At 46.3% G+C, this 11,981-nt stretch overlaps 1 protein-coding gene across 1 annotated transcript; it reads right to left on the bottom strand.

Annotated features, from left to right (window-relative positions):
* Nucleotides 1-252: 252 nt before the first annotated feature.
* Nucleotides 253-8,375, bottom strand: slc1a9 (solute carrier family 1 member 9; the record flags this gene model as incomplete). Its single annotated transcript, XM_083677898.1, has 9 exons — nt 253-474; nt 720-1,149; nt 1,481-1,615; nt 2,977-3,171; nt 3,993-4,226; nt 5,736-5,862; nt 6,029-6,134; nt 7,794-8,047; nt 8,231-8,375. The coding sequence occupies 9 exons, from the start codon at nt 8,373-8,375 to the stop codon at nt 253-255; spliced, it is 1,848 nt and encodes a 615-aa protein (XP_083534024.1).
* Between the last annotated feature and the right edge of the window lie 3,606 nt (nt 8,376-11,981).

Here is an 11,981-nt window from a genome sequence, read left to right as displayed (position 1 = left end):
CTCAAAGCAAGCTTATTGATCACTTATATCAAACACAACTCATTTTAAACGAGATCTCTCAAATCAAACAAAAGTACGCATAGATAGTAACTTTTTTTTTTCTTTTCTTTTTTTTTTTACTGAATTCACCGCACCAGACCTCCAAAAAGACTTCATACATCTTGGTACAGGATGGAGGGGTGCAGTTAAGTGTGGGAACCGTAGTAAACAGTCGTGAAACTAAACAGAAGAGTTGTCATAACAGAATCAAACTCAGGGCAGGTCACAAGGTGGGGCAGCATGCCTCCGGTCATAAGCAGTGTCGTCACTCTCCTCCCCATCACTCACTTCATCCAACACCCTCTCTCTCTCTTCTTCCTCCTCCGTCTCACTCTCTCTGTCCCTCTCTCGCCCACGCAGCCGCTCCCTCTCTCTGTCTCTATCTCTGTCTCTCTCTCTGTCTCTCTCTCTGTAGCCGCGAGGAAGTGTGGGGATCTGGGGAAGACAAAGAGAAAATGAGTTTCACATTCCAACTAAGTTAAGTCCTAACTGTAAATGCTCTCATTACTCAAAACGTCAACAATAGTAATCAATAAAAAAAAAAAAGTTAATATAATAACATTAATAAATCAACCAATGCCACTCATCTCATGTTAAAGATTCCGGAGGGAAAGTTAGCAGTAGCCAAAGAGCAGCAATAAGGCCAGGTGAAGGTCAGGTGAAGGTCAGGTGAAGCCTACCTGGTTGTCATGGGTGGGCAGGGCGCAGTAGCCGGGCTCCGTCCTGCGGAGGAGGCGTGGGGAGTGCGTGCGGAACGGCCGGGGGGAGTGGGAGTGGGAGCAGATGGAGCGTGGGGAGGGAGAACGTACTGAGCGAGGGGATGGGGAACGGACAGAGCGGGGAGAGTGGGTGAGGGAGTGGGCCTGGGAGATGGACGGACCTATGTGGTTGAGTTTGGGCGGGCGTGGGGAGCGCGGGGGTAAATCGGGGGGTTTCATGGGATCCATCAGGTCCATCTCTGTGAGGATGGGGGGCGGGGGGATAAACTCCTCCTCCTCGGGTGGGAGCACATCCCTGTCAATCTCAGCTAGCTCCGCCCTGGACAAGTGGTTCACGATGCCAGCACCAAAAGAGTCGCCTACGACGTTGATGGAGGTCCGCATTCTGTCACTGAACAAACAGACAGCACAGGTGTCAGCCAGCCAGGAATGATTCATGTTTTACATGACCCGGTACAACTCTCTTATCATTGGGCATGGCTGGGTAGATGGTGTTACAGACAGCAAGGGCTGAACACACCACCACTGCATACTTCAGCTCCAAACTAGTCACCAGCATTCTAACATGTGGTGCATTCTTGGAGAGCTTGCATGTTTACATTCTCCTTTGTTGAGGTAATGAGAAAAATGGAATCATGGAATTACATCGTCATGTTGCTGAAGAAAAATGTGTTCAAAAAATTGTTCAATGTGTGACACAAAAACCCAGTTCCTAGACTCACAGCAGCCAGTCGACGGCGATGAGGAGACTGATGTCCTGAGTGGGCAGTCCCACGGCTGTCAGGATCAGCAGCATAGTGACCAGGCCAGCACTGGGAATACTGGCCGCTCCCACACTGGCCAGGGTCGCTGTCATACTGGGGGGAGAGATGGGGGTGAAGTGGAAGGGGGAGAGACGGGGATGGAGTGGAGGGGGGGGGGGGGGTGGAAGGGATGGAGTGGAGGGGGATGGAGGGAGAGAGAGGTAGGCATAGAGGGAGAGACAGAAATCAGGTCATATTGCAGTTCTTATTTCAATCCTTGAAAAAAAACAATAACAAAGCCACCAATTTTTTTTTTATCCCTCTCTCAAATCTGTGTGTGGCAACAACTGCGAAAAATAACTGTTCTGTTGCCTTGTCACTGTTTGTAGGGATTAACAAACAAAGCATGAGTCAGATAAAACAGTCACTGTTCACACTCTACACTGAGATTAACCATGACCCCAAGCCCTTTCCTATTCATTACTGGTCTACAGTACATTACTAGACTACAGTACATTACTAGACTACAACAATTTCAATCTACACCACTAATTGCCATACTATTATGTCAGTGAGGATTAGTCAAAGAGCATGGAGATTCATCACGCACATACCGTATGTTTCTCATTCCAAGGCACGGTCACAACAGAATGTATTAGAATTGCTCTATGGTAAAAGGGATCTGTGTGCAACCATGAATGATAAATTAAAGGATGGGTGAGTACCAGTGGAGGCTGGTGGAGGTAGAAATCAGAGGACGGGCTCATTGTAATGCATGGAACGGAATGAGGAATGGGATCAAACACAGTCCTCATTCCATTCCATGCATTACAATGAGCCCGTCCTCTGATTTCTACCTCCACCAGCCTCCACTGGTGAGTACCATTTCAAGGTACACAATACTAGGGTGATAATGACAAACCTGTGATTGCCATTTCTTATCCAAAAAAGCCATATCAGGACATTTCTCACTCTTAAATACATTTATATATGCAAAAGCCAGAGAGTGACATATGTAAAAGCATAACTACATTAGGGACTATACTGTACCGAACTACAACAGATTGGCCTAGAACAAACCCAGGCAGCAACCTGAACATGTTAGTGTACAATCTAAGTTACAAACATTAACAATAAAGAGCACAACTCAGGCGATGCAGCTCAACACTGAAACCTAGCCACTGCAATCAGAACAGTGTGTGTGTATGTGTGTGTGTGTGTGTGTGTGTGTGTGTGTGTGTGTGTGTGTATTTGTGTTTGCATGCGTGCGTGTGTGTGTGTGACGCATTTCAACACTAATGCCTAGCCCCTGCAACCAGAACTCAGCATTTACCCCAGGTAACACACCTGAACACTAGAGAGGTCTAAATAATGCACCTGAACAGTAGTGTGTGTGTGCATGTGAGTGTGTGTGAGTGTGTGTGTGTGTGCGCGTTTGCGTGCGGACGTCTGTGTGTGTAGAATAGGGCACACACCTGACGGTAATAATCTGCCCTCCGTCCAGGTGGACGTCGTTCATCTGAGCGATGAAGATGGCAGCCACAGCCTCGTACAGCGCAGTACCGTCCATGTTGATGGTGGCACCGATGGGGAGCACGAAGCGTGTCACTCGCTTATCGATCTTCAGGTTCTCCTCCAGACAACGGAACGTGACAGGTAACGTTCCGGCACTGAGAGACGAAGGGAACATGAATAAAAGAATGAGTGAGTGGATGAAAAGAACAAGAGAGTCATTTCACCTGCTTTCCTCCTCAGTTTTTGATTTTTACTCTTTGTTTTAAAGGTTAAATTCAGATTTATTTTTAGAGAGAGAGGAGGGGAAATAGAGGGCAAGAGACAGGTTGTAGAAAAGACAAAAAAGGAGGGGGTGGAGAGGGAGGGGGAGGGAGGAAATTAAAAGTGGGAGTGAAAAGGAAGTGGGGAAAAGTGAGAGAGCGGACGGAAAGAGAGAGATATAACACCAGGGGTACTTTGCAATCCACCATGTGAGTGAAAGGAATTTGATTGCAGTCCAAACTAAGCCCAGGTCATAATATAATTACAGAGAAGTTTGATAGGATTTCCCCGATCCTCTAAAGCCTCAATAATGTGCCAAAATGACGGTTGGTTTTCTGTCAGCATGCCACAGTCAGAGCATACACAGCCAGTTTGGCTGAATAGAAATAATCCAGAGGCCCAGACACTTGTAACACAGGATCTGTCTGCCACAGTGTCCCTATGCTCACCCATATTCATGCATATTTGGTCTTGCTGTCCTGATTTGTAAGCCCACTTTAAGTTAACTCAAATACCCTAGAAGGATACAGTACTCACCTAGACCATCTACACACACACACACACACACACACACACACACACACACACACACACACACACACACACACACACACACACACACACACACACACACACACACACACACACACACACACACACACACACACACACACACACACACACACACACACAAACACACACACACACTCTCTACCTGCTGGCAGTGCCCAGTGCAGTGATCCAGGCCTGGAAGATTCCGGAGTAGAATGTGAAGGGGTTCTTCCTGGTGATGGTGAAGAAGATGAGAGGCAGGATGATGCCCCCATGGATGATCAGGCCCACTATGACGGTAACCATGTACATGCCCAGCTGTCTGGCCACCACCTCCAGGTCCCCAATGCCCGCTATCTTCCCTGCGATCAGAGAGGCGATGCCAATGGGGGAGTACCTAGGGGGCACAATGTGGAGGATTACCACCACACCCCACATGATGGAGGGACAAACACATACTTGTAGTTCTCCTAGATTTCATTGATCTTTTGTCCTCATAGTTCATAACGATCGCCATTCATGACCTACGGCCAACTGGATATTCAAATCTTGTCTGAAGTGCAGGCAATGCAACCGATGAACACTGGGAATTGACTTACTCCTAAAGAATTCATTCAGATGACGAAATGAAGATGGAAGATGGAAAACAGACACAGTACAGTAAGGCCCTTTGGACTGAGATGCATCTCTAGCTGGCCTCCTGCTGACTGGTGCGTGCTCAGCCCCTTGGCAACAGCCCTGAGAGGTTCTCTCAGGCTAATAGAATACAGACTACAGTATGTTATGCATTGATATTTTGTTTCCTATTTTATAGGCCTAGGCTATATATTCCTCTAAAATTCAAACGATAGAAGATTGTTGACATTGTTTTGTCTGCATGATTTCGGGTCGAGCGGGCTCGGGCCACGCCTATGAAACTGCAGGGTGGGTGAGGGGCTGAACCGCGCATCATTAATCTGAGGTTTGTTTGTGATACAGCCACTAAGGAGTTGTTTGGTGTACTGTAGTATTCGGATGAACTGTGTAAGATGTGTGTTTGGTGTATGATGTGTGTTTTGTATATACAGGACGTTGTGTTTGTTTACAACTGTTGACTGATGAGTAATGTGTTCAGTGTGGTTGGCTGGTTTATACTGACAGTGAGTCATGTAAAGTTCCTTCGTAGTGCGTAAGCCAGATGTACAACTAGATGGCGACTGAATGTCTTTCCTTATGGAGAGAGAGACACAGACAGGGCTGCATTCTTGCTCTCTCTCTCTCTCTCTCTCTCTCTCTCTCTCTCTCTCTCTCTCTCTCTCAGTGCTACAAGACTCTCTTCTACTGGCCAGTGTCCTGTGAAGTCTCAAAGCTTTCCTTGGCCTCCAGGGACATGCTCTCACATGCATCTATCCACGTCCCTCTGTCCTGCCTGTGCTCTCTGCTCTGCTGCCTGCCAGTGGCTCCTCTCCTCTCCTGTCTGTCTGTATGTCTGACAGTGGATCTATTACATTCTGGAGGTTTTCCAACCTTGCTCCTTTGGGAACCCAGAGGGGCTCGCTGCTTCAGCTCCTGCTACTTCTCAGCATTCCAAAGACTCCATCCCCTCTATCCTTCTCTCTCACTCTCTCGTGCTTCATTTCTCTCCTTTTCACTTGTTGCCTCTGATCCTAGTTCCCACAGTTGTCCCATGTACACAGACCTCCCCTTATCCATCACTGTCAGTGACCTTTGTGTGTGGCATCCTCAGAATGCTGAAGTGTTGCAGCCACTGGCCCGTTTGAGGGAAGACAGACCCACACATACAAAGACACATACACACAGACACACAGACACACATACACACAGACACACAGACACACACACACACACACACACACACACACACACACACACACACAGGGGGGGAAACACAGAGAGAGACACTAACCACATTATCATGTTCACCATCTTCATAATGATCTCGTTGAGGATGTTGAAGAACTCACTCATGACCTTTCCCCTCTCCCCCATCTTCGACATGCATATTCCAAATGTGATGAAGAACCCAATTAAGCCTTGGAAAAACAAATAATGCAACAATAAATCAAAGTGATGACATGCCCCTGAGCGCTCTCTCTCAACACAACACTCAAATTTCACACAAGACACTCCTCCAATCACTCAACATCGAGGGAACAAACACGTCAACAAAGACAGAATGAGAATGTAGCTTCCTCTCACCAAGTACATTCATGCCCCACTTGAACTCCAGTTTCTTCTTACTGACAATTACAGCTTCTGTCTGGTTTTCCACAGTCACCGCCACCTTCTTAACCACTGTCTGAACCTGCAGAGAGAACACGGTTCAGTTGACAGGCTTCTCACAACACCAGAACTGGGACAGTATGAATCTCCCACAGCCCATGTAGTATATGGGTGAACTTTGGTCATGTATAATGTATGCCATTTAGCTGACGCTTTTATCCAAAGCGACTTACATTGCGGCGAGTGCATATATTTTTTCAGTAAATATATGGTGGGAATTGAACCCACAACCTAAGCGTTGTTAGCTCCATGCTCTTCCAACTGAGCCACAGAGGAGTTGCTTAAAATAGCTTGCTATACGGCCAATTATTCTCTTGATTACAATGAGAGAGAGAGAGAGAGAGAGAGAGAGAGAGAGAGAGAGAGAAGGAGGGAGCGCGGGAAGGAGCATGAAAGAAGGAAGCAAGAGGGTGGGGAGAATGTCGAAATGTCATGGCTGATCTGCAATAGCAATTACAACTTCAATGACTGTCTGATGAAGATAAACACAGACAGCAGACAAGAAGAGAGAGAGAGAGAGAGAGAGAGAGAGAGAACAGAGAGAGAAAAAACAGAGGCAGAGAAAGAGGAAAATAGAGAGAGAGAGAAATAGAGAAAACAGAAAGAAAACAGAGGGAGAGAGAGGAAAAGAAGAGAGAGAAAGAGAGAGAAGAGAGAGGAAGAGAGAGAGAGAGAAAGAAAGAAAACAGAGAGAGAGAGAGAGAGAGGGGAAAAGAGAGAGAGAATGTCCCTGTCAGCCCAGTCCTCTGCGGCAGCACACTCTCCTCACCAGCAGATGCTTTGTGTAGTAAATCAAGACGAAGCAACACAGATGCAGAAGGATTAGCACCAACAGAAGGGCTGACCCTCACCCAGTCTACCACAGAGAAGGATTTCTAATCATTCAGACACACATGCGCACGAGAGGAGGAGAAGAGAGAGAAAAAAACCCCAAAGGATTTGGACAAAAGAAGGCAACTGCTGCAACATGATTGGAGGCCTGGATTATCGTTTAGAAATGATCAGCCTGCTTGGATAAACAGCAGCCAGATTTGTTTGCTTTGTGAATCTCAGAGAGCTGTCCCGGACCTGTCCTGTACGATCCTGTCCTGCCTCGGACCACCCTGTGGTCGATCACCTGACCTCTCACTGGACACAGACATAAATGTTAAAGTATGGGGGAACCATACTACTCCGACATGGAAAACGGAATGTATATGTTTGTTAGGAGAAATACATTCTAAAAGCAATAAAAGCAGAGCATTAGGCTCTAAACTGGATTCACACACACTCACACCATTTCTGAGAACCAAGGGGAGAGCAGAAAATGTCCTATCAGAGAACAATGGTCAAATCTACAGGGAATACCCCTACTACTTGGACTTGTTATTGTAAAACATTCAGTTGCTGTGATGTCTCCTCTACTGCAAGGGAGGTTGGTGGAAATCGGCAGAAATCGAGGACAGGCTCATTATAATGCATGGAATAGAATGAGGAATGGTATCAAACAAGCCACTCCATCATTTCCTGACTCTGAGTGCTGGTTTGAATGTGTGAGAGAGAGATGGCTTCTGACATGCTAACTGATACCATTCCTCATTCTATTCCATGCATTACAATGAGCCTGTCCTCGATTTCTGCCTCCACCAGCCTCCCCTGCTGTATTGTCATGTCATGTAGTGAGAAAATGAGCTTCTCTCACCTGTTGGAAGCAGGCCTGCACCAGGTTGTCAGGGAACAGGTTCCTGAGGAGGTCCAGGAAGGCGTCCAGGCTGCTCACCTCCTGGTTCTTGGGGGCGGAGCTGACCTGAGTCCCCCTGAGTTTGGGGTTCCCAGGATGGATCCCCAGAACCAGGATGACCCCCAGGACAGCAGCGATGACCGTAGTGGTCATATAGTAAACCATGGCCCTAGTTCCCATCCTGCCACTGGAGCGAGCATCCAGACCTGCCAGCCCTGGGGGGTCGAGGGGGGAGACAGAGAGAGAAACAGTGTGTGTGTGTGTGTGTGTGTGTGTGTGTGTGTGTGTGTGTGTGTGTGTGTGTGTACGCGTGTGAGTGGTGTATGTTTGTGTGTGTGTGTGTGTGTGTGTATGCCTGTGTGTGTGTGTGTGTGTGGAGGTTGATGTGCAGTGCATACCTGTGATAAGGCTGGATATGATGAGCGGCAGGATGAGCATCTTCAGCATCCTCATCAGGATGTCTCCGGGGAAGGAGATCAGCATGAGCGTGTTAGAATCCAGATCCTCAATATACCGCAGCGCCATCCCAAACAACGACCCCATTATAACGCCTGTGAGAAGGGAGAGAGGAGAGAGGAGAGAGGAGAGAGGAGAGAGGAGAGAGGAGAGGAGTTTGGACCAGAGTGATACACTGGCCCCCAGGGCACAACTGTGAGAGTGGAGAGAGTTGAGAGGAGATGAGTTAGGACCAGAGTGGTCCACTGGCCCCCAGAGAGAGAGAGCAGAGGGGTTGTGCATCACAAATGTTGTACTGCAGTACTATGTCAGTGAGTAGGGAAGGGGTTATCAGTGCATTGTATACTGTATCTCTATCTGCAACAGCAAGCAATTGGAACATGTAACAGAATGTGAGCTGAAATACACCATGAGATCAAGCAACATGAGTCAAGCTCTTCAAAAGTTATCCAACAGTAGATCTGCTCTATCACATTTCAAGAGAGGTTTGTTTTGACAGTATTGTAGAGACTGTAGAGAGATAAAAATACAGTCAAGTAAGAGAAGAATTACAAAAAGGGAGTAAGCGATTGCGAGGGAGGGATGGAGGGAGGGAGGGAGTAAGAGATTACTTACTAAGAGAGAGTGGGAGTTAACAGCTGTAGAGACACCAATAACTAAACACCAGAGACATCATCTTACAAAGACTTAATACAATGATCCAATCTGCCTCTGTCCTTGGATGACTGGTCCTAAAACTGTCTGGAGCACGAGGGGAAAATCAACACCCACTGAAAGTTTCCCTCTGAATACCAGTAGACAATGTATTAATCAACAGTAAGTTTAGGAATGACTCAACATAAGCAAATGAGCAATAATTGAGACCATGAATTAGTGAGACAGAGCATATGACAGGGACGTACAATTCTCACATGTGAGAGCACCTAGTATTCTATTCATAGTATTCTATTCATAGTATTCTATTCATAGTATTCTATTCCTAACTCGAGATCCATACACATAACTCGAATCATCGTGCACACTTTCCATTTACATCAATGCGTCAATGCATGTAGAATCAGATCTCCAGTTAGGATTCCACCCAGACAGACTAGATTCATACATATGTCTGTGGATGGCATTGGAGGACAGCGATGTTCAGCTCTGACACCTACCCAGCACAGTGAGGACCAGGAGCAGGTTGCGGGTGATAATGCCACAGCACCCTCCGCCTGATTTGGACTTCGGCTTCCCGCCTTCCTCGCATTCCTGCTCCTTATTGGACTGGTTGAGTGACTGCTGATTCGTCATCCTGCCTATGGGAGAGAGGAAAAGACATGGGTAAGTCCTACTAGAGCACACATGATGTATACCATTTAACACTTTCCCTTAGGTGTTTGCTGATCTGTTGGGACTATATAGGCGTTTGAATTATTGTGGTGGCTCCACCTTGCTTTGAGGTGGGCTCATAGCGAGCGTTCAACATAATGCCCACACTATCCATTTCCCTCAGATCTGCAAATATCGGAGAGAGGATCTTGGAGTAGATCTAGAGGTTATTTTATGACCTGGCAAATATTATCAAAGGGGAATGGAGAGAAAGCTGGGTTACTATAGGCTTCTATATCTATATCCCATCAGTCTGGTTACTATGTGCTGGTTATTGTCATTGCATTGAGACAGAATTGACCCTAATCTGAGTATTGCACGATAAGGAGAAAGACAGAGAGTAGCTGCAAGGCTTAACCAATGGCCATCTATGATCGATAATTCTGTGCCACAGGAATGATGAGATACTGTGATGGGCTCCTCTGGGTAAATGACAGTAGATATGAGACCGATGGCTGTATCCATAGGAAAAACAACTGGAGAATAACCAGAGAAAAAATGATCCCGGACATTACCCCAATAAACCCCTACTTCTGTGAGAAAGAGGGAAAAAAATCCAGCCTAACATGAGAAATCAGACAAAAGAGGACCAAACCGAAACCAAACAATAGGTGTGCGGGGGTTGAATCTAAATAAGACCACGGATATTATATAAGCAATATAAATCCAACTAATAATCATGTTGATACATTACAATAAAGTACACAATAAATATCCAGCCTGTTCAGACTGTTCCAGAATTCAGAATTCATTCCACAACGGCCAACGGAGAGACAGAGAGAAGCCATGGTGAAAGACCCCCAGATAAACACATCTGGATGGAGACATGGCGGAGTGAAGTCACTGTGAGGAGCCTGAGTGTCACATTTACTAACACACTGACTCAGCTGGACAATTGCAATCAGACATGATTATAATCCATCAGCCAAGCAGATGGCCGTGCTACAGTAAGAAGAAAACGGTCATAGTAAACGAAGGAACGCCCTCACCAACACACAAGTTCTCTAGACGAGCTGCACCCCTTCTAGTCCCTCTAGACCTTCTAGTCCTTCTAGACCTTCTAGTCCTTCACCTCTCCTCTACGGGACCTCACTCTTTGACCTTGTAACTCTCTCCATCACTCTCCCTTTCCCTGCTCTGGTCATCGGCTTGTCCTCCTCTTGAGTTTAAACTCCAACAGCAGAGTAATAGGGGATTGCCAGCATGCACTCAAATGCCCCATTTTTTAAGGGGGAGGGGAATCTCCTGCCAAGATTCAATTGCAGAGAATATAATCCCAGAGTGAACTGGGCAGTAGAGGGGAGGGGAGGGGAGGGGAGAGGAGGGGCTTCATGCGTTGCTCCTGTGTTACGGTCATCCCAAACCCTCTTCGCCAATCTTCACTTCATTCTTAACATGGACAATGTTTACAAGCAACCAGGGGAGGCTGGTGGAGGTAAATTTTGGAGGACGGACTCATTGTAATGCATGGAATGGAATGATGAATAGTATATCATGTTTGATACTGTTTCTTATTCTGCTCGATGCATTACAATGAGTCCATCCTCTGATTTCTACCTCCACCAGCATCCACTGCAAACAACCAAATGGGCTACGTATATAAATCAATTCCCCAGCTATCTTATTGTGGTGAAGTCATCGAGAGACAGAAATGTCAACATGGCCGACCTGACGGATTGTAATATCTCACCGGACCATCTATGAACTCACAGAGGATTTCATACCAATAGATACATACAGGTGCGTGTTTGGTAGGGATCACAGTGACAAACAAACAGTACTCTTGTAGTACTTGTCTCAGGCTGTGAAGGAAGATGAGTATTAAACCCTCTCAGCAGGTCAGATAGACAACCTTTTGTAATGAAGAAACAGCATGCATCCTGCATCTTGTAATGAGGATATTTAAGACTGCAGAGAGCATAAGCTGCAGTGACAGGCTGAAGGACCTGCAGCGGTGTTACAAATCCATCTTCTTCCTAAGGGATTATTTTATATCTCCCGGAATTGTAGGAACAGCCTGAAGGGTGTTGAGCTGATCTCAAAATGGCCGACTGGGACATGAGAGAGTAAGGTGGACCAAATGTTTGGTTAGGCCAAAAAAGAGACAACAATAATCGGTATGACCAGAAAGAGTCATATTGGTTTACACTATCTTAAGTCATATTAAGCATTTATGATCATAAAAAAAGTAGTGAAGCACCAAGTCAATGGGTTAATAAAATTCAGTCAAGAGCCCTTACAGTAAATCCGGGCTTTGTAAAGTCATGACACAGGTATTATAGCCTTAGCAGGTATAACAACGTGCAGTCCCTTTGAAGAGAAGGC

The sequence above is a fragment of the Argentina silus genome (genome assembly GCF_951799395.1).
Source record: "Argentina silus genome assembly, chromosome: 9".
NCBI classification, from domain to species: Eukaryota; Metazoa; Chordata; class Actinopteri; order Argentiniformes; family Argentinidae; genus Argentina; species Argentina silus.
This window is presented reverse-complemented; position numbering and strand designations above follow the sequence as displayed.